The following is a 23,941-nucleotide window of genomic DNA, read 5'->3' on the forward strand; positions in this document are numbered from 1 at the left end:
TTTGTGAACGCGAGAGGGAGCTGTTTGCTACTTCGATATTCTATTCTGAATGTGGAAAGAAATTCCCAGCTGTTGCGTTGTACTTGTAAAAATTTAAACGGAAAGTCTGCTGGTAGGTCAAACGTAGAAAATTCATTGTATGGGAGACCAGGGTAGGTTGTAACACGGGGTAAATTGTAACATAAGTAAAATCTTTTGAACGACAAATCCGGTAACCCACAGCATGCGAGAGCTACTTGACGATATTAGCACCATCGGCTTTACTGACACAAACGAGCGTTATGTATTCATTTTGTGGTTAAAGCCCTGAATTTTAGTATGTAAAGTACGTAATTAAATTTTGTCTTAGTACTTTTATTTCAATTAACCGTCATTAGAAACTGTTTGAACATTTGCTTCTTTGTCGCAAACGAATCAGTACACAATGGTTTATTATAATGTATACGCATTTTAGTAATTTCATGTTTAGTTTCTCGTTTGCTGAGATTTTTATGCGTTTTAACGCAAAAATTCAAGCTCAGGGTAAATTGTAACATGTTTCTACTTACTCCGCTCTAAATGGTGATAAAGCAAACATGCTATTTGCTGACACACCGGAAAAAGATGCTCTAGACGGACAATAAAACAATCGAGAATCCAAAAAGTAGAAAAAAAGTATGTAGGCAAAAGTAAAGAAACCGGAGAAGATTTTGATAGAATCAGATGAATAAGCAATTACTATTTAACTCATGTATATCAAATGTTTAATAATGATCTGTGTTTTCATTTATATTTTTTACAAATATTTGTTTATGTTCATATTTGTATTTAAATAAGTAAAAACAAATGTACTACAATTTACCCTAGATGGTGTTACTTTTTACCCCGGACTGGGGCACATTGTAGCAAAGGTTCAGATTTGTTTAAGATGAAGTTAGATGTCTAAGTGTCCAAGATTTTGTCACGTACATACAATGAATGAGTTTACCACATATGTAAATAGTACGCAAATTATTTCCTGATCAGGAAAACACTGTGAAAAAACTGTGAAAACTTTTTTTGTTACACTCTGCCCCGGTCTCCCCTACATTTTAATTACTTGAAATGTGCTTATGCTACAATATGCTACGTTGACAGTAAGGAATTATAAGTGAAAAGAAAAAATAGATGAGGGGAGATGTCCCCAGAAAATGAAGTTTGTTAGGTTAGGTTAGGCATTTTTTTATTAGCAAAACGTTGAAGACACAGGAAAACAGTAAATTAATCGTTCCTCCAAAATTAAATTAGTATATTACAAAGTAAAAATAAAATATATTATGAAGTAATTTCGCATTACACGACCCCGGTTATATTGATTCCCACCTACGTATATAAATTGTAATAACAAAAATGGTTTCACTATTTATTGCCTCCCCCCCCCCCCTCCACTCCCCTGAATGAAATCCTAGCTACGCCCATGCTGAAAGTTATATACTTATTATAAGATAATTAAACGTCCTATGCAGAAAGCAGTTATTGAACAAGCATTATATATAAAACTGTATTGGTGCAATAGTGACTTTAGATTGCAATTGCTTATTCGATAGCTTTTCATATGCGGTAATGCACTCGCCGGTGCTACTGCGATGTTGTCATCGATTATACAGAAACAGAATTTGTTTATTTTTCATCGTATGAATATGAAAGTGACACCAATGGAAATTGACAGAAAATTATTGAAATCGGACTATTTTTAATGAAACGGGCTTTCAATTTTGCAAATAAATTTTTCACGTAATTTCCTTAATTATGGTCTGAATCATATTATTTTTGGGGTGAATTTGATCGAGAATACATAAGGAATCGATTGACGTCACTATCGCAAAGATCTGAGTAGAAATTCCAGAACTTCAGATTCGTCAGTGCTTAGTGCGCAACGTTGTATTTCGAGCGACCAAGCCCACGAAACTCAGCGAGACACATGATTGTTGGCGAGCATCGCGTTTGACGACTCCAGCTAGAGAATCACCCCGTATAAATGCTACGAAACGATAGTACGACTATGAAGTGGCGCGCGTTTTAACTGCACTTTGACAATACCGTAGATTCTAGGGCCTAGAATATTGGCTCCGTATTACGATGTTCTTCATCAGAGCACTGCATTAATGAATTAAAAAATAAATGGATTGGTCAATTAGTTAAAATTAATGAACAGTGCATGATTTTAATGATGCCTAATGTAATTGCACTTACAAACTCAATTACTAATTGTAATTAACACGTTGACTGTCGATCGCTTCGATCGGTGTAATCAGAGTTGGACATAGAACAGAGATCACACAGATAGGTGTGGTCGGCAGTCAACGTGTTAAAATAATACTTCTTGACGTGCAACATGAAGCTGCGCATGCAAATGGTTGGGCTCGGATTATCGAGAAAGACCTACCCACCCCACTGTTTAGCTGTCTCGCTGCGAGCGAGGACCTTCGGGTCCCAGTAGACCACCCGTTGACAGCTGAGAGCATTAAAACCGACAGGCCAGATAAAATATTCATGTTTTTGATAAGTGTCGATGAAAGTATTACCAATGGAGTTTTTAGGGTTTCTCGGGGGAAATGATCCCAAGCATGGAGCAATTCGTTCCATTTTTAGTGAACGTAGTGCGTGTCTTAATCGGGTATTCATAAGAAAAAATAGACCCAATTGCTTCGCGTCTGGACTTATTTTCGTGGACATAAACTCACCAAACCATTGGTGGTAACACTCTTAGGTGTAATGAGAAATATGAACATTTTCATATTTAATACTGGATGACTCAAGTCGCCGTCGACTGATGGTCTCTCGCTGGTGCGCTGTTTCACTCACACTCCGTTTACGTCGTTCAGTCTCCTTGTCAAGCGGTACAGGCGAGGGCCCTGATAAGGGTGAATTTATTTTGGAAACCAAAGTCGCGTCATTCGTGACACCTAATCGCGAACAGATATATGTATGTATCAGAAGAAGCAATGCAATTGCCCGTAGACTTGAAGCAACATTTCAATAGGTAAATGCAGGAAACTCTGGGATCAGGAATACCCAACCGACAAGGGAATATCCCGAACCCGGAAATTCAAAAAATTCTGAACCTTTGTGGGAATTTATTATATAAGGAATTTCCTCCCGATTACGATGCTATTTTTGTTAACTGCCCAAATTCACTCTAATGGGGTGTACCGTTAAGGAACTATGCTCCCTGTCATTTAAGAAGCAACCCGTTTCGCGCATGTAGAATGAGCTGATTGGCTCCGAAAAAGCGTTGGTGGGGGTACAGCCAATAGTGGCTTCTCCCGGCACCAATGAGCGTCAACCTGCGCAGAAACGGTCTAAACTCGTCGGTCAGCAGGTTCCTTCTTAAATGACAGGGAGAATAGTTCTTGATCAGGCCCTAATTTTTTATCAGTTCATGAAATAAATCGTTCTTTTAAGTTTATGTAAATAAGTAATTGTTTGAAATAATTACTAACATAAAAATTGATAATTCAAAAATATATGTGTTGTCTGTGAAAGCAGATAGTATTGTTAGTTTTCGTGAAAATAAATGTGTAAGGTAGCTCACTTGAAGGAAGCCCCTGTTGAACGCCATCTCTTTCTGTTCGAAGTAAGAGATCTCTTCGATTTCTTTGCTGGTTGTTGCGGTATTAAAGGTTATTTTCATACATTTTGCTTACAATAGTTTACTTCACAATGTAGTGCAAGAATTTTAGTATTATATGTATCATTTTGCTTTAAAAGTCAGTGATCATTATTTAGTTTCAATTTTTTCTTGTGGAACTAATTTTTGATCACCTGAATAAGAAGTAGGTTAGGACATTATAAAATTATAAAAAAATTAAAGATAGATGCTATAATACTAAAAATAAGTTTATTTGGTACTTTCTTTTTATTTAGTATCCGATTATTTTGTTCAGACAAGTGTTCGACAACCATAAAATGCAGAAGAAGTGCACTTATAAAAATTATACCGAACGAACTCTAAAAACTAGCTCTAGAGGACATAAATAAAAATAAAATCACTGTGCGTGGTGCAGCAAAAAATATAACGTGTCCTTTCCGCCGTTACTACTAAAGCCCAAAAAGATCAAGAAGTACAAGAAGTGATAAAAAGATCTGGCCCAATGACGGTAGTATGTTCAGACGAGCAGAACTGATTAATAAAATGGATTCACCATATGAGTGCTACTGGCTTTCCAGTGCACCGCGATTTATTATTAAATAGTGCTGAGAAATTAGTAAAGGATTAAAAACGACAGACACCGTTTATTAATCGAAGGCCATCAAAACGATGGTATAAATCTTTTTTAAGTCGACACCAGAGGTGGCATTAAAATTTGCACAAAATTTAACGCTTAGAAGAGCTGAGGTGTCTGAGGATGCTATTCGGAACTGGTTTGGAGAAATTAAAAGTTATCTACAAACAAAAAATTTCCTAGAAATCAATGACTCCAGGATTTACAATTGCGACGAATCGTCCTTTTTATTAAATCCTAAGCCTAAGAAAGTTTTAACCTCGAGGACTCAAAAAACCACATATAACAGGATCACTTCTGACGAAAAGGAGTGTGTAACTGTTTTAGTAACAGGGAAAGCAGCAGGTCAGCTTGCTCCACCTATGGTGTTATATCCATATGAAAGAATTCCTTATAGTATATGTGTGGCTGCGCCAAAAGGTTGGTCCTTAGGGCATTTAAAAAATGGATGGATGACCCAGGAAAGCTTCTTTGAATATGTAACCAATAATTTTTATAAGTGGTGTATTCAAATGCATATTGAATTTCCAATTACTTTATTCGTTGACGGCCACAACTCCCACTTGACATTGGCGCTTAACAATTTTTGTGTTCAAAATAAAATTGAATTGATCGCATTATACCCAAATGCGACATATTTATTGCAACCGATGGATGTGTTAGTATTTCGACCATTAAAGCTGAATTGGTCAAAAGTTATCTTGGATTGGAGGATACAAAATAATGGAATATCTGTCGATAAAGTAAACTTTGCACCTGTACTGAAAAAAGCCATTGATCTGCTCGATACAAAAAAAAATCTTAAAAATGGTTTTAAAGCTTGTGGCCCATTAAAGCACCCAATCTCAGCCGATATCGTTAATTTTTCAAAACTTGTGAAATCAAACATCAACACAGACAATTTTGAAGTGGAAAATGAAGTAGTCTCGTGTTGTGTGAAATATATTGAAAGGAACATTGAACCAAATACATTGGAGTTATTTAAACAAGCACGACCAACTGGGGTCTGGACTGGAGATGAGAAAAATCAAATTTTTTTACTTTTGGCTTAAAGCCGTTCACAACAATGATGTTCGAATTAATCACACAGAAGTAGGAGAAAGTATAACAAATATAGTAAATTCATAAAGATTACAATCAATGAAAATTATTTTATTTTTTGTTCATTTTTATTTATTTCACTGATTTAAAAATTATTGTTGTTGTTTGTTGTTGTTGTTACACGATCAGGATTCTGAACCAATAAAAGAACTTTTCTGTGACCGTTCAACAGTTATTATAGAAAATAATAATTTACATAATAATATTCGTATCCCTGATAATTTTGAATTTAGTGTGCATGAAGATGGAACTCTTGAAGGTAATAAAAGCTGATCAATCGCTAACAAATAAAAATTTTAAAATATACAGCAATGATCAAATTATTATTACAGAAAATTCAAATTTAACAATAGCAGATTCTCTGCAAGCATTAAATGCAATTTGTGACGAAAACATGGATCCGAACAATAATTTAGAAACAAGTTCAGATTTAATTGAAAATATCCAACCGAACCTCGCTTCGCAGGAAAGTATTCCTACCGCAGAGAATCCTGCATCAAACAAAAAGTCCCTTCAAGAAGAATCAACCAAGAAAAGTAAAAACAGCACATGTTTAATAATATTAAAATAATAATAGTTATGTGCAGGTAATATGATCTAAATGTATATCTACATTTCATTTCAGAAGATTCTCGAATTCCATCTCCTTTTAAAAGATGCGTTTATCGGCCTCAACAAAAAATAACAGAAAACAAGAGAAAACGAATGGATAAAATACCTGCGGTAGCAACGTCAGAAGAATGGAGAGATTATCGCCAAAATATAGTTCAGAGAAAGCAAGAAGCAGAGGCAGAAAAAGAACGTAGAAAGATCGAAAGATTACAGAAATTAAAAATAAAGAAAGAAAAGGATGAAAAAAAAATTGAAGAAAAATTTAAACAAAACCATACCAAAAAATGTTAAAAAGTCTTCTAGAAAAGTTTAAATAAATAATGTTTGACAAAGAATATATTTCATGATTATACATTGAATATTTATACAAAAAAATATCTGATCAAATATTAGTTCCTTACCTGATAAGAAATTAGTTCCCGTGTATTTTAGATCAGGCCTTCCCAAGTAGGGGAAATGCACTCCTAAAACAGATGTTTCGGTTCTCCCTCCACCGGTGCGCCTTCAGCTAAGGTGGGACGACTCCTACAACCCTCTCTCCGAGGAGACAGTAACGTCGCTGGGAAGCATGTTGGGCGCTTTAGGGCGAAAGTACCAAATGTGTCAAATTTTTATAGGAAATTTCATAATGACTTAAAAATAGTAGGAAAAATTAAAATTTAAACTAGCATTTCAAAATGACGTAAAAAGAATTACAAAAAATATATTACATACATTGTTAAATTAAAATTTAAACTAGTTTAAATTTTAATTTTTAAACTAGTTTAAATTTTCATTTTTAAACTAGTTTAAATTTTCATTTTTAAACTAGTTTAAATTTTCATTTTTAAACTAGTTTAAATTTTAATTTTTAAACTAGTTTAAATTTTAATTTTTAAACTAGTTTAAATTTTAATTTTTCCTACTATTTTTAAATCATTATGAAATTTCCTATAAAAATTTGACACATTTGGTACTTTCGCTCTAAAGCGCCCAACATGCTTCCCAGCGACGTTACTGTCTCCTCGGAGAGAGGGTTGTAGGAGTCGTCCCACCTTAGCTGAAGGCGCACCGGTGGAGGGAGAACCGAAACATCTGTTTTAGGAGTGCATTTCCCCTACTTGGGAAGGCCTGTTATAGAACATGCAGGCTCAACTGTCCTCTTGGCGAGAGCGTTCAAGGCCAAGCCAATTCGACAACTGAGTGGGACTCGGAACCCAAGAAGTGGGGATGGGCGCGCCCGCAAGCGCGTCTGTCGAGCATGCCTGCATTAATTTTTTCTAAAAAATGTTGCATTTAATAAATAACACTAATTTTTTTATTAACATGTGTATTTATTATATTAAATTATCATTGTTTTATTAATAAAAATGATTATTTTATTTGAATATAAAATTAATTGAATTGAATAATTAATTGAATTTATCATTTTTCAAAATTGGTGAGGTCAAATTTACAATCCCACATGTAATTGTGAATATTTGTTCACCCTTCTTTACTAATCCTATGGGCATTCGACAATTTAAAACTTTAAATGTTTTGAGTCTCTGATTGGATCGTTCAATATGCACCCGAGCTTTGGCAATCTCAGCACCAATAAGTGCTTCTTCCTTAGAAAACTGTGACTTTTCTTTCAAGAAAGGAGGACGAATTAATTTTACGTCATGGTCTTTACATAATTTATCAACTGTAAATCCCTTATCAACCATGAGAGCATCATTTTTTTTCTACACAATTTATGATGCCACTCTGTTAAAAAAATTACATTATCAGATGTTCTTCCACCATACATGTTACTAATAAAACATATAAGGCCACCAGGAGTCACTCCTGTCATGAACTTAATACTGTATGTGAGTTTATATTGTGAATAAGTAGCTATTTGGCAACATAAATTCTTTGGTTTTTGTATAAATATTTCTGTGCAATCTAATACCACCCCTCCATCTTTAAAATTCTTAAAACAAATTGGAATATTTCTAGAAATTTCATCCTTAGTTGCAAAATGAATTGCTTCCTTTAAACAGTGATATAACATGTGAATGGTATTTAAAATAATTTCTCTACAACTTGAAACTGATTGTCGCTTAAATAATACTTTAAAAATTGCACATGAAATATTGTGTTTTAACTTCATTAACGTCATTATAATTATGCTTCGAATATTTGTTTTTATTAACTTATATTGTGGATATGCCAATTGCACCACATTTATTATAGTATTTAAAAGTTCAAAATTAGTTATTCAAGTTAAAGTATTTCAATCTTCTTGTAGTGTAATAGTTTCACTAAAGTCTGTTATTAAGTCTCCACTTTTTACTTGAATACCAACATTAATGAGTTTTATAATGTCTTGAATGTTTTCAATATTTCCATCCTCCCTTACATTGGAAGTAGAAGGAGTACAGAGATCAACATTAATAAGATCATTTGATGCACAACATGTTTCTTCTTTTCTCTTTGAAGACGTCGATTTTGTGTTTCATTATTTACTTCAGTTTCTTTTGGTATCTCATGCGTTCCTCTTGGCAAGTTGCATGAAGGTACTGCATCTTTTTTTAAACACCTTCTTCCTTTCCCATTTGTGTCTGAGATATCAAATGATAAAACTAACAATTAACTTATTACATCAAAAGTTAACATACATTGTAAATTTAAATAGTTATGATTATGTGTTCAATCATACATACACTTACCTAGGAAAAAATAATTGGCTTGTTTAAAATGTAAAAAGCATACTTGCATATAAGGTGATACTTCCTTTCCTATTTTTAATGTTTGCTTCCACATTTTTAACCAACTAACTCTCTCATTATTTCCAAAATCATTTTTAATGATTATTATTTCGTTAGGTTTAGGAAAGTAATGAAAACGGATTGTAGTGTCGATACTGGCTTTGCTCTTACAACCATATACGGAGCAGTACATTTTGCTTTTAGTTTCCACAGATGGAAACCTAATTCCCGATGAATCTTCCATTGTTTGTGTAAAATATCCACCAATTATTTCAAATTCAAGTGATGTAAAACGATACTGACAGTGTCTATTCCCCTATTACATGTGACAGCTAACCTGATTTGAATGCTTTTCATTTTCGCCACCAGATTGCGTGGCGGAAATAAGAAATTGCCAATAGAATAATTCTCGTATGGCTGAGTGCTCCGTGCCCACGTTCTATATATGCAGACCGCCCCTACCATTATTTTACTTACTCGAAACGCATGACCCTTCTTTCACTGACTTAGGCAAACAACGCACCATAGCCAAGAATAATCCAAATCGGCGTGTGACATGAGGCAAACATTAATTAAATTTAAATGCTTACCCTGATAGCCAGATCTGGGCAGCAGAATCTGACGTCAGAACTGCAGCAGTCTGTGTCCGCATTTGGCTGCGTTCTGATGTGCAGAGCCTGAGGTGCAGTGCCTGATGTCAGATGGACAGCAGATCGACAGCAGATCGACAGCAGATTTCGCCGTCTGTTAGGCACAGCAACAGCGCCATCTGAGATACAGAATTACCAAGCAATTGCCTACAGATGGCGCTGTTGCTGTGCCTAGCAGACGGCGAAATCTGCTGTCGATCTGCTGTCCATTTGACATCAGGCACTGCACTTCAGGCTCGGCACATCAGAACGCAGCCAAATGCGGACACAGACTGCTGCAGTTCTGACGTCAGATTCTGCTGCCCAGATCTGGCTATCAGGGTATATTCTTCATAGATCTTCATTGGGAGAGTTACTGATAGATGAGATGGGTTTTCCCTACCAAAATGAGTTCAAACATAACGTAATTCGGGCTATTTTTAATTACACGTAATGTGCAATTCACACATGAATAAATGGGACCGCAAAGTCCGAATTACGTTGTGTTTGGATTCCTTCTCATTGGAAAAATCTCTCCAATTACCAAAGCGAAATGTAAAAACACATGCAGTGCGCATGAGGAATGAGACACATACTGCGAGGTGTATCCGTTAATGAGTTCAGAGGATGAGGATAACAACCTAACATCATTTGGTGACTGACAGCAAAACAAACAGTCTTCCTTCCTTTCTGAATTCACTTTTTGACTCCGTCTGTAAAGAACTTTTCTATACAACTAACAGATGTAATATATGAGATAAAATTCTGTGAATTCTTTGCGCCTATTAGTTACATGCATAACGAAGAACAGAGATAAAATTCGGACCAACAGGATTCGCATTTTTTTCAGGTTCATCGTCAGCTCTCAACAGTATCTAATGATATTTTAATGAGATGCTAAAATGGGAATTTGCATACGGTAATTGTGTTTATTTAAATCTTATCTATTACCATCATTTCTTAAAACTCCTACAGAATATCCATTTTCCGCCATCAACGATGGACGAAAAATTTCTAAGTCCTTTATTAAAACTGGAAGGTTCATTCGTACTATAAAATTCGTTATAGGCAATGTAAGAAAACTATTTTTAATGGCATTTCCATAATAAAAATTCTGGAAAGGCGTTTATGGTATTGTACAATAAAAATATTTTCATTCTCGTTTCCCGCTAGTTTACAGAATATGTCATAGTTTTTTGGTTAACTTCAATGTCATTAGTAGTAAGTAACGAGACAGTTTTTTCATGAGGAAAAATTTCCTCCATAAGCAAAAAAAATTGTTGTATTTATCAGCAACTGAAGTACCACTAGTATTTTCAAATTCGCTTATAAACGAAGTATAAGCTTACATGATTTCAGAATTATATATGCACTTACATGTACGTTTAGAGATGAAGCCTACCAGAAACTACCATGCCAATTCTGAAGGTAATCAGTTAGGTAGGAAGTCCTTTCGTAATCTCGAATACAAGGCTCCACTAACGCACATGACACCATTATGACAAGAATTGGTCTAAAGTTTGAGCCACCGGTTTAGGCCTGTCAGAGTCACTTCTCCGATTACAATTCAGGTCAGCCATAATCCCATCTTCTTCGATCTCGTACAGATGTATCCATATGTATGTTACGTGCTTCGACGCTTGTCACACATACATGACAGACTTATGGGTGAGCAGTTTCAATCTCTCAAGCATATCGCGGTCTTTCTATCACTAACTCCCAATTTCACTTTTCCCTTTTACTCGTATATTTACATGGTTTCTCATTTTACTCATAACTGTTTCTCTCATTAGTATATTCTTTCTTCCCCCTTCGTGTTCTATTTTACTGTTCCCTTTGTTGCTTTCCCATTGACTTCCTTTGTTTGACGCAAACGGCCAGCTCACCTGTCTGTTTGATATGTATTTCTCAAACACGTTTAATTTTTTAAATTTTCAATAAAATTATACGATATTGATATCGTTGAAGTGGATTTATTGTGTTTTTTTCTAATAGCATTAAAAACATACCGGTTTCATTTTAAACAACATGTGTGATTCTAAAATTCCAAAAACCGTGTCGATGTATAAAATCTCCTATTTAATATAAGATTTGAACCAAACTGCCTTGGTATTGGAAGTGAAGAGACATGGAGGACAGGGCATAGAGGTGGGCAAATGGTGAAGCGAGGATTACCTTCGGTGGTCTTGACAAGCCTAACCGGTAGACCCAGATTCGTGGGACGTGGGTCAAATGCTTACCCCCACAATGACTTACCGTCGTCCCTCATTTTGCTCCCATCGCACTGCACACCCAGACCTTTTTTTTTCGTGGAGAAATCCCTAACGGATACCCCTAACCCTCGGGGGAGGGTAAGGGGTTATGTGGGGCTTGCACCCACTAAAACTCCACGGTGGTCGTCCTCGGATGCGGAGTAGTGCGCCTGAGGAGGAGGACTTGATGCGGGAGCAAGCTAGCGATACGTCCGCTTGCCCCCCCCCCCTCACGCGCATGATGTTGATGCATACTCCGCACCGATTTCCCGAAGACTCGGGGACTTCCCTGGGGTGCACACCCAGACCTAACCCCCACAATGACTTTCGTCGTCCCCCATTTTGCTCCTATCGCACTGCACACAAGCATATTATTGGTGCAATAACTCACACAAAAAAACATACTTGGTTTACCTTAAAACTCTTTATTAGACGGAGCTATACAGTTAGCTGCATTTAGCATTTTTAAGCGCGCACACATCCGGTGAAGGCAAAAGTACGAAGGGAAAGCAAAAAAAAAACAGTATGCGCAACTTGGAAACAAATGCAACGATTTGCAGCACATTCTCGCGAAGGATTGAAAAAAAAGTATTTCTATACACATCCCTAATTCTGTCCGTGAGCGCTGCCCATTCGGCTCTTTGCGCGAACATTCCACTTTGCCGAAAACCGAGTGTTTGAGTCGCAATCAGGAGATCTGGAGTTCCAAACCCAGCGCGACGGTTTTATTTTATTTTTTAATTATTCTTCAATTTCACTTTCCAACGAAGTTAGACAAAATCTTGGATATTATTCCGAAAGAGACCGGTGGCCAATCGAGATGAGGTTTGGGGGGAGTGGTGGGGAGGGGGTGTGGACCCTAAATCTAAAATTGTAGCTTCGGGTATTTATTAGTTTCAGAAATAATAATATAAAATTATTGTTAATTTTGTTTTTAACTTTTTTTTTACGTTGGTGCAGGCCCCCTACCCGGGAACCTTTCCGTCCTGCCATTTTTTGTATTTTAAATTTTGCAACCTCAGTCTCATTTTTAGCATCGCCAAACTCACATCGGTTCGCTACCATGCTTTACGCGCCCGCACCCCCGCACTAATCTAGCCCCAACCAATACTAATACCCGGGACAAGTTGGAAAGTGGAATGCGTTGTGTCGGTATAAGTCAAAAGAAGTTTTTCGCAAATATCTCGGAAACGAAGGTCAGTTTCATCATTTGTTTTCTCCCAGGCTGGCGCATACTCTGCCACAGACGCGTACTGTAGGTACGTATACGGCAGAATACATTGTACCAGTAGCAGCAGTTTTTCGCGAATATCTCGGAAACGAAGGTCGAGCGGCGGTAACATGTTTAGGAAAAGGATGTTCAGAATCATGTTCCCGACAACATATTTCAAGGTCGTCAAAATCGGCGAGGAAACACCTGTTCTACATAATTACCTGATATAAATATAATAAATATAATATAATATTAGAACGTAGAGGGGACACGATCCGAGCGATCGTATTCGCTCCTTTCTTGCCGATGACGAGAGCGAATCAGAGGAACTGAAAGCGAGTGAGAAACGGTACGAGAAAGACAACGCGTTGATATTTTGTTTTGCTCTGTTTTGCGGACGCCGGATACTCCGTCCTTTGCCAGCCCGTGCAGACAATGTATTATAATGAACAGATTTCTTAGTTTTTGGTGTAACTTGAAAGCTACTTAACCGATTTTGATAATTCTTTCTTCATGACCTAAGTTGATCGAAGCCAAACTAAATACAATAAATTTCACCAAAATCGGTTCTGTAGTTACGGATGTAACGTTCCGCGACGAGCCGCCATACAATTTTTCTTTTACTTTTATATACTAATTCTCATTATACTTATATTATGTTATATTATACCTAAAACATTTTGTATTAGCAATAAGACGCGAGCACCTGTGATGCCAGATCGAGGACGGGTTCCCTCGAGAATTTCCCCCACCTCGCGCATACTACGCCGGAGCAGCGTGTCCGTGAGCTCGGCGCTTCGGAGTCCAACTCACGGACGCGCAGCTCTGGCGTAGTGTGCGCGAGTAATGAACGCGCTGTAGCGACCAGTGAAGGAACTAAGCGAAGTGAACGCATGCGCAGTGTTATTCAACCGAGCGAGTGAACCGAGTGCGGACCGTGAACGGATCGAGTACGCATGCGCAATAACTTACGAGCGTCCGAACACCTAATGCAACGCGAGTGTAATGCCTAATTGGCATAAACCAAATACGAAAAGCTAATTGCTAAAAGCGGGCCAAGTTCTACGAACGGGTATAAATATAGGCCCGCCAGCAGCAGTCAGCAAAGACAATCCAAGAGATCTTCCAGAGAGATCGTCCTAGAGACATCCAGTATTCGATACCTTCTCTCCGAGGCGCTTGAACCGGCAATTTAGTTGAACCTCAACTAAATTCACCTTCCTGTGCCTGAGGCCGCTTTGAAAGAAGCAACCTGGGTACCATATGATATTCCGCTCAATCTCACATTCTACAATTGAGGCAGTCCGACTAGGCTCTTTGGCTATCATCTTAGGCAGCTCGACTAAGTACCTAAGCAACGTGAAATCTACAATTGAGACCACTTTGGAAGAGGCACCTTGGCTCCCATCCTAGAAAGCGTGGACCAGGTGATAGGCAACTGGAAGCTATTCAATTCCGAGAGAAGGAACTCTCTTTACTCTCAACTTGACATTCGAATCGACCAAAGTGTCATTCTCTCTGTAGTATACTATACCAACTTAGTGTCGTGACCTTTTTGTTTCTATATCAATCAATGCGTTCTGTTTTGACCAGGCGTCAGATTCTACTTCTTTTCGACTAAGCGTCAGATATTATTTCTATACGACCAAGCGTCATATTCTATTTCTTTTCGACTAAGCGTCAAACTCTAATTCTATTCGACTAAGCGTCAATTTCTATTTCTTTTCGACTAAGCGTCAAATTCCAATTTTGGTGATCGAACAAACAAAACGGTATTTAAGTTAGTTAATTTTGCGTTCTACCAATTATACCGACCTAGCGTCGCGAGCGAAAATCGAACAGTATTCTGGTTTACCGACCAACGCGACGTTGCGTAACCATTTTCGTTCTATTATAATTTATATTACAATTCCACGACATCACGTCGTACCATAATTTTTTGAACAAACCATTTGTGTTAATTATTGTTATAAGAAAGACTCTTGTTCGTGAAATTCATTTCTTTATCGCACGCCACCCGAACCAATCCCGCTATTCTACAAGTAAACCTCTCTACTTGTGGAATCTCCTGTAACTAACGGCAACATATCGTTCGAGAACGTTACACAGAGAAATTCGCGGACAAACATAATACGTATAACATACATACAAACACCTCGAACTGATGTGTTACCGTCTGCACCACGCTGTTTTGGTGGTAAGAATTCAATTTTTGCAATTTTAAGAATTTATATCTCGAAAACGGTAGAGAGCGCTCCTTCCTACTGTCTGGGGTTGTTCTGGGTGTTCTCCTTATATCTAAAAATGACTGAGTAATCGAACTCCGAGAATAGTTCGTGACTTCCGCTGTTAGTAAAATCGATTACATTGGCGTGTAAAGTTTAGAATTTGTCATAGTTACAATTGTATCTATTATAATAACTTCTGCATATATGTCTTCCACCTTCCCGTACGTACATTTTTATTAGTGGAATTATTTTTCATTTCGGTTTATGTACATATATAATGGCTAACATCATACGTCAACCAGCTGCATCGGTTTTTGGTAACGTGAATTACATCATTAATAAAAAAAAATCAAACTTTGAAAATGCTTTGTGAATTAATAATTTTCAAGTTTTTATTCTACTGAGAAATTAGGGAGTGAAACTACAGAATAATTTTTAAAAAAAGATAAAACCACCGCACTAGGATTTGAACTCTCGACCTCCTGATTGCGACTCATTCGCTCGGGTTTCGACAGCATGAATTGATGGCGAAAATAGCCGAACAGGCAGCGCACACAGGCAGGAATAGGGATATGCTTGCGTGCAGTACGTTGGGAACCGGGAGGGGACGACGGTAGGTCATAGTGGGGGCAAGCATTTGTTCCACGTCCCACGATTCTGGCGTCAATGGGTAGCCCGACTTTAGTGCATCCTGCCTTCGAATCAGTGAATACTGCAGCGCGCGTGCTCATTGTATTTACACGATGTACACAGTGAGTTTATAAATGCATGCAAATGTGAATCTACATCCTAAAACAAGTTAGCAATGTTATGTCAACACAGATCGTATACATGTATAGTTTTCAAAGGCAAAACTGAAGAGGCCGGGAAAGAAAGAAATCTGTGGACTATCTTCAGCGTGTCCTATACTACAGGGTGTCCCAAAATTGCGGGACCGTTTGTAACATGCAATATCTTCATACAAAAACTTCAAAAAGACCTTTAACGTTTTAGGATCCGAGGCTTCGTTCTCGAGATATTAAGGCCCGTTTCGCAAATACACGGCGTCCGTTTATGCGGCACCGTTTTCACGGTAAAAGGGTGAAGATCATGTGAAGTGTGTCACACGTACCGTCGCCGTCTAGGCGGGGGACAGCCAGCGTGATGCCGCCGTGCCTCCCCTCCATGAAACACGGAGACCGCGGCTGTTTAAGGATGTATCGGACGTACAATATTAGACAAAACTATATGAAATTTGAAATAATTGAATATCTACGTCTCACGCATAGTAAGTCTAGATATAAGGAACTCGAACGACAGTTGGAGCCATATTTTTAATCCTACAAATGGTATTTTTCACTTTTTCAAACATTATTTGCGGATTTCTTCATTTACAAGCCTAAACTTTGTGAGTGAATATGCCCTGAATTCAACTGTATAACGCACAATTTTCTCAATTTATAATTTATTTCTGTAAAACGGTGAGGTGAAAGCAATTGTAACTTGGCAGATATTTTCATCTATCTATATACTACATGTACAAAAAAAATGAAAACACTGATACCATTTCTTCAACATTGTTTCAGCTGTTTTATTTGTCAAGATCGTCTCTATTCCATAAGAGTACGTGTAAAATCAGTGAAAATTAACATCGTTATAACTCAACAACCGTTTAGTGAATTCGTTTAAAATTTTTGGAGCACATCAGGAAGATTAAAAAGAACAATCTCACAAATTTTCATCAACTTGGTACCGTCTTGAAGGTAGGTCCGATACATTCTTAAACAGCAGAACCGTTATCACTTGTATGACGTTTTCACACATTCCGTGTATAGGTGCCCCGTGTGTTTCTTTTTATACTGTGAATTTACTTAAAAATCATTAATTGTTTCAGTATAGTGCTACAGTTTTTTTTTTTATACAAAATGATAAGTGTTGACGTAGATAGACGTTTAGATATCTCTAGCCGAGGAAAGGCCAGTTACAGTAAATCCTCGTTACCAGCCCGACGAACGGGGCTGGTGGCGGGCTGCTAACGCGTTGTGGACACTATTCCGCGCGGCCAATGGCGCGAGTGAGAAAAGCCAATGAGCGAGCGAGAGGAAACGAAAGAGTCGACGGCAACTTCGTGTCGACTTCGGGTTTCCTCACTGTGTCCGAAGGATTCCAAGAAATGGTGGGGATAGTCGCCGGGCTCTTAACGCATAGTAGAAACGGGCTGGTAACGAGGATTTACTGTATATGGAACAAGATATTAAAATCACAAAAAGGCAGAAATGAAACGGAAAAAAAAATTTTTAGAACTAAAAAACGACTTTGAGTAATTAGAAGACGTTGAATAGAACGATGTGGGTAAGTTTTATTCTGTATTTTGTAATCAAATATACAGGCGTAGTTAATTAAAACGTCAAAGTATAATATAGGTATTGGGCGAACCCACTGAATTCTATTCCTTCTTTCTTTAATTCGTCTATAGAGAAACATCATTGCTATAACGCGTTCACGCTCCACGTTGAAGAAGAATTAATTCGAAAAACCCTCTGCGAACTGTGAATGTGTGATATTTATGCATCAGCACGTGATACTGCGTATGTGTGAAACCGGTCTTAATATGTCGGCTAAAGTTCAAAGTCAATTTTCTCAAAAACGAATTGCGATATTAAAAAACTGTATTCTATATTTTCGTCTTATTTTGACCTGTAGAATCCCCCCCCCCCCCAAAAAAAGGTTTGTCACCTGCAGCGAAACACCCTGCATATACATATACATATGTAGTATGTATCTATCCTCCATTCCATATAAGAGTAGACCTGCGCCCCTACCGATTTGCGACCGATCTGCGCAGCTCCCACGAATCTGACACACGCGATTGGTCGAAGGACTTTCCCTGCCGGTTTCCTACCAATCAACAGTATATCCCTGCGCGGAACGAGTCTACTCTAAAGTGGAATGCAGTATATATGTATATGTAATTTTAATTATTCAAATTCTTATGTAATTTGTTCTTTTACTTTGAAAATGATTCTCAACTTCTTGGTAAACTTTATCTTTAATATTTGCACCTTTACTGACACTATGCATTAATATCATCCCTAATTGTAAGTAGAAATCAAACGATGTAATGTCTGCCGATTTTAGAAGCCGAATTATTGTACCACCATAATCAATTAACACACAGCTTTTCGAATAATAAAAAACTATCAATTTGTAAAAGTTTGTTGCATTATTTAAATTAGACCACCATCAAATGTTGAGGAATACTATAGGGTGTAACTGGAAGTACCAGTTAGTAGTAGGCAAACACACCAGCCAACCCGTACGCATTTGTGTACCCAACAAAACAATTCTTTCAACATGAAAAGTCCTACACACCAATTTTATTCCAAACTAACATTTCTCTCAACTTATTTCTCTACATAGAATCAATTCTTTTTCTAGTATACCACCATTACAACCCATCTAGAATGAGGGATGCTGTATTCTCTCGAAATAGTATCGCGAGTCGAGGCCAGCGACGAATCTTTATTGTGACCTGGACACGATTCTGAGGCCGATCGCTAGTCTCATCGTTAGGAACTAGTGGGGAATAGCGAAGAATCTTCATCGTGAGGTGGAAAGCGATAGTACTATTTCGAGAGACTACTGTATGTACTTGTAACTGTGAACGGCGAATACAGTTATGTCTATCGATAGGAAATGTAGTTGTAATATAGCTAATGCACTCTAATAGCTGATGCATCTGCATTACCTTTGCAAGACAAGGATATTTAAATTCTAGGACGTAAAAAGATGGACAGAGGCGCGAAAAGAAAGGGCGGCGTGAAAGGCTGCGACGAAAACATGAAATAAGAAGGAATGAGTAAGAAGAAGCAGAACTGACCGGATGAGAAATGGAGCTTGAAACGAGAGATGTAAAAGAAAAGAACAATCAGCGGAAGAAAGTAGTTGCTCGACTAAGCTTTCTCTCTTCACTGGATAGCGACCAGCATTTAAGCTGGAAAGAGAAGCAACGATAATGCTTGCAGCGGTTACGAGTGCAACAGGGGAAATCCTATGTACAGGGTGATCGAAATACCAGCAGTCGAACAAAATAAAAAGTTCGATTACGTGTAAATTGAGAATAACTGTGTAGAGTGTGTAGACCATAAATCACACACGTTCCACATGACTGGATACGAGGCTCGTGTAACGAATTCTCTATGTATTAGGATCCGTTAGTTTGCATGAAGTTCATGCGTATTGAGAGCACTTTTAAAACGTATATGGACTTTTTGTGTTTAATAAAACTAACACTGTCGAAAGCTACCGGTCTGAAATTTCAGGGAAAAATGTTGCCGACCAATATAAGGATAAAAAATATCAAAGTGGAAGCTTTTGCGTAACTGCTTGATCTGTGTTTATGCGTAACTCATTCACATTGCAGCGTAAATAACCATTAAACATAAGACAAAATTACGTAAAACGATAAAATATTATTATTGTATTAGGTAATCCATAGGCGTCTTTTTCTTAAAAATACTACAAGTAAAATGGGTATAAAAATGAAGAATAATGATATTTAATCACGGTTAATTAAGCTGTAACGTCTATAGCCAAATTGGTCACTTTCGTCAAAACGAATATCATATCCAATTAATATTAAGAGATAGGGGTGGTAATATGAAACAGACTGTCATTTCCGAAACTAAATACGTTTGGCATCTATCCGCGACAATAGTAGCTATAACCATTAGATTCCTCTGTTGCTTATTTGCCATACTGGCGTCTGTATCGTCAACTGTTTCCGATCGTGACAGCAGCTTTTACATTTTACAGACATCAACACTTTTCATAAGTTAAGTTTAAAAAATGATTTGACTATCTTTATTGCTAAATGTAAATGTGACGTCTCGGCCCCACCACATGGGTCACGCCGGTTAGTCTCCGCCGGCGCCGCTAGAGGTCTACACTTCTCGCAAGTCCCTATCGTCCACTCTCATTCGTACATATACAAGTTCCAAGTTATTTCCTCTAAGTCCCCGTGTGTCTAGGGCAGGGGCCGTCAGCTACAGCCCTATTGATGGGTCTGGCTGACGGTCCCAAGACGAAACACACCTCCTCCTCGATCTTTAATGCCAATCCGCCTGCCCCGCACAGTACTCCAAAAAGCGTGACCGGCCCGAGGGATGATAATTACGGTTAAGCCGCCGCGGAGGCGACGGGGCAAGATTATTCCCTCTTTACGTATTGAATAGTAATGAGATTAAAGTTCAAAATGGTAGGAAGGAAACGTGTTCTTTAAAAATATTTTCTCTTTGTCGAGGGTTATTAGATCATTTAAAAAATGGCATTGGTAGGAACACTGGTAACATGGAACAAGACATTCTAGACGTTCGAGACATTAAAATCTGAGGAACTTTGAGTTCAATGCAAAATATGTCAGGATTAGGCCCACATTTTGTGCAGTGGTTGTAACACTGATTTGCGACTTCTGATCCTAAAGAATAAGAATACGATTTGCATTTTGTTTTTCCTCGTCACATATAAAGTGTATTTTGTATTTTCATTTCTAAAATCATTTTTCTCTGTTGCACTTGATCAACAAAGATTGTTTAAATAATAAATATGTTATGGCAATGAAGAATAAAACGTTTATATCTGCTTCATATTACTACCCCGTTTTCGAAAACACACATTTTTCACTGTGTTAGAACAAATTGTTGTAGGTACACTTTCAACGATTTTATTTTGCACCCCAGCGACTAATAATACCTACATAGTAAGCGATACGTTGGTTAGCACTACTGATGATCGTTGATACAATAGATACTACTTAAATATTATTTATTTATTTATTTATTTCACTTGTACGGGTAAAACCCGTTTGGTAACAAAAAAGAATAAATCGAACATCGTAGAGACACGTTACTACTGAAAACACAACAGAGTTAACAAACACGGGCAATCGCAAAGAGTTTATGGCTACACAGACCTATTATGGAAAACTACCGCTCTATACATGCTTGTCTTAAAAGTAGAAGGAGATCCGTTGAAAAAATCAACATCTTTACAGTACAAATTTGCCATGTTACATATTCTGTTAATGGGATCAGTGTTGCCAAATCTGGAGGTATAGTCTAGAGGTCTAAATAGCAAAGTTTGCTGGATAGCCCGTTCCGGAGCATTGAGATTAATTTGACTGATAACAGACAGGGGGGGGGACTGCATACTAATCCATTAGTGATCCCAAATAAAAAGGTCGAATCATTAACAGTCCTTCTACCACTCCAGTGTTTGGATACCCAGCTTTCGCATTATAGGCCCATAGTCATGACCATAACGCTGAAGGCGCTGGCCCATCTTGAACGCCAGGAAGCGCAATAAGTTATGTTGGATCCTCTCCAACTCCTGCCTGTATTTGGCTGTACTCGGGGACCAAATAACGGACCCGCATTCCAGATGCGGCACCATTAACGCACTATACAAGTAGAGTAAGGTTTTGAAATTAGTGAACTTCTAGCAAGATCTACGAATAAAGCCCAAAATCTTATTCGCCCTAGCTGACACAAGACGAATATGCTCAACGAAAGTTAAACCGAAGTCCACAATAACTCCTAAGTCTCGGGTTGATATTAGAATTAATTACTTTCTCTAAATCAAAAAGATGGTCCATATTACCACTTCTCCCGATATTAATATCATTTTAACTATTCTACTAGACCAGGGGTGACGAACTGGTGGCTCGTTCTCTTCCTGGCCCGCTCCGCTGACAATAAGCCGTAGGAGAACGACCTCCTCCATACCCATCTGTCTCCTACAGTCTCTACTAGCGGCTCGCGAGCCGCATGAAGCTCTCGCTCCTACATAGCTGTACATAACTCCATGAAAAACCTAATCCCTGAGCACCAATTTGGCTTTAGGGAAAAGCACTCCACCATACAACAAGGTCTGGAACAAAGGGATTCTATACAAGTTAAAAAGAAATATTCCAAACCGTTATTATCTCATACTAAAATCATACCTCTCTGATAAATATTTCCGGATGAAACAAAACAATTTTCTCTCAAACTATTGTGCGATAAAATCAGGGATACCGTCAAAGTAATGTCTTAGGACCATACCTATATCTCATCTACACAGCTGACATTCCAGTTTCACAAGAGACTATCATTGCAACGTTTGCAGACGATACTGCCATACTCTCTCCACCCAAAAATCCGGCCACAGCCTCAGAAAACCTTCAAAACCGGCTATACTGCCTGCAATCATGGCTCAGGAAATGGAGGAACAAAATCAACAGCGGCAAATCCACCCAGATCACATTTACTTTAAGAAGTAGTACTTGCCTTTGTGTAATAATAAACAACTCTCCTATTTCAGTTAAGACCAACATTAAACACCTTGGACTTCACCTAGATCAAAAACTAACTTGGAATGCCCACGTTAAGGCTAAAAAAGCACAGCTGGCACTAAAAATGCAATACAACAAATAAATTGAGGCATTGGGAGCAAAAGCGGACTAAACCACATCAGAAAAAAATTAATTTTTCTTATTTTATATGATTAGTACAGCCTATTGGAATATATTATTGCTACTAACTTAATTTCGCAAAGAATGTGGATTAGTCCGCTTTTGCCCTCAATGCCCCAATTGGCTAATAGGAAGAAAATCACAGCGTAGAATTGAAAACAAAGTATTGTTATAGGTACAAGACAATAATAGTTCGAATCTGGACATATGAATCCAATAGAAAAATCTTGCAGACATTTCAATCAAAAACTCTCCGACTACTAACAAATGCACCGTGGTATGTCTTAAAGCAAACTCTACACAATGATCTAAGTACGTGTATCTCTGGTTAAAGGGTCAAGAAGACCAGACCAGAAGACCTCTCTAGATAAGCTCGGTTAAACTATCGATGGATAGTTTGCGACTGCAGCCACATAACATCCAACACATTTACTTATTACCCTAGTTAAAATATTGTAGAGTAGGTTGTAAATGTGCATATTGCTGATAGTGGGAGAACCGGCTGACCGAGAGTAGGGCTCGTGCGGTTCCCGGCGGAGAAGTTCGTCAGCCCTGTTCTAGTCTATTAGAAATTGATAAAGTTATTTTGCGAAGTAATACAAACATAGGAACAAGATGCAGTCGCAAATTTAATAAAAACACCTGTTATCGGGTAAGCGCCAGAAGACTGAAAATAATGTGCAAGCCAGAAAGTTAGCTGAAGCGAGTTGCCAAAAAAAAAAGGTCAGAGTACGATTTTCTATACAAAAGTTGGCTTGTGGTTAAACGTAACTCGGCATAAGCTGCAGTTGAGTGGACGGCTCGTATATACGCTGAGAATAAGAGTTTCTGCAATTGCTGGTCTGGCGGTACATACAGGTTCAACCTATAAATAACTTTGACTGTACTAAATAGCATGTCCGTCAAACGCCATTCTTCTAACTTTTTCAACAAAACCGTAGTTGTCAGAAATATTTGCTGCTTCTCGTTCGGCCATGGCACACTTGCCGCAAAATACTTCCAAGAGGAACGATCGCTTTTATCCTTTTTCTTTCACGAAAGCGATGAAGGAGGAGGTTCGTTTATCAGCACGCGAAACTCTTATTAATATTCGTGAGCTCGCGATTCAGAATCGACGATCGCGAGTATTTCCTCCCTTCCAATCGACAGTGCGAGAAATGGAATTTATTAAGTCTGGAGAATATTCCCCTTCATGCTCATTATAGCTCAACTGTTATATAACGATAATTGCTCTTCGAATTCTTTTTAACGATCGCGATGTAGAAGTAACCGTGGGAGTGAAACAGTCACCCAGTATAACTACAGAAATTGGATGTGACATTCGGGCGACTGCAATTACAACTAATGTTTCAGCTGAACGAAGAAACCGATAAAGTAAGACGCACACTAAACTTCACTTATAAAAAGTATTTTACGACCCATTGCATTCGCAGTTGTACCGCACTAAATAGTTACTTTT

At 37.9% G+C, this 23,941-nt stretch overlaps 2 protein-coding genes and 1 long non-coding RNA gene across 5 annotated transcripts in view; 1 reads left to right on the forward strand and 2 right to left on the reverse strand.

Annotated features, from left to right (window-relative positions):
* LOC143378523 (uncharacterized) overlaps positions 1–6,299 on the forward strand; it is a 497,243-nt gene extending 490,944 nt beyond the window's left edge. Inside the window, exons 2-6 of the mRNA XM_076830349.1 lie at positions 3,364–3,641; positions 3,906–5,360; positions 5,475–5,604; positions 5,678–5,881; positions 5,971–6,299. Coding sequence (XP_076686464.1) covers positions 5,262–5,360; positions 5,475–5,604; positions 5,678–5,881; positions 5,971–6,248 — 711 coding nt within the window. The 5' untranslated portion in view covers positions 3,364–3,641; positions 3,906–5,261 and the 3' untranslated portion in view covers positions 6,249–6,299. The remainder of the gene's footprint in view (positions 1–3,363; positions 3,642–3,905; positions 5,361–5,474; positions 5,605–5,677; positions 5,882–5,970) is intronic.
* LOC143378509 (lachesin) overlaps positions 1–23,941 on the reverse strand; it is a 351,722-nt gene that overhangs the window by 185,949 nt on the left and 141,832 nt on the right. The window lies entirely within an intron of this gene.
* LOC143378573 (uncharacterized) lies at positions 3,613–6,391 on the reverse strand. Its single transcript, XR_013088303.1, has 2 exons — positions 6,311–6,391; positions 3,613–3,839 (listed from the first exon to the last, which is right to left on the reverse strand). It is a non-coding gene; the product is annotated as an uncharacterized LOC143378573 (long non-coding RNA).

This window comes from Andrena cerasifolii, chromosome 2, assembly GCF_050908995.1.
Source record: "Andrena cerasifolii isolate SP2316 chromosome 2, iyAndCera1_principal, whole genome shotgun sequence".
Taxonomy (NCBI): domain Eukaryota; kingdom Metazoa; phylum Arthropoda; class Insecta; order Hymenoptera; family Andrenidae; genus Andrena; species Andrena cerasifolii.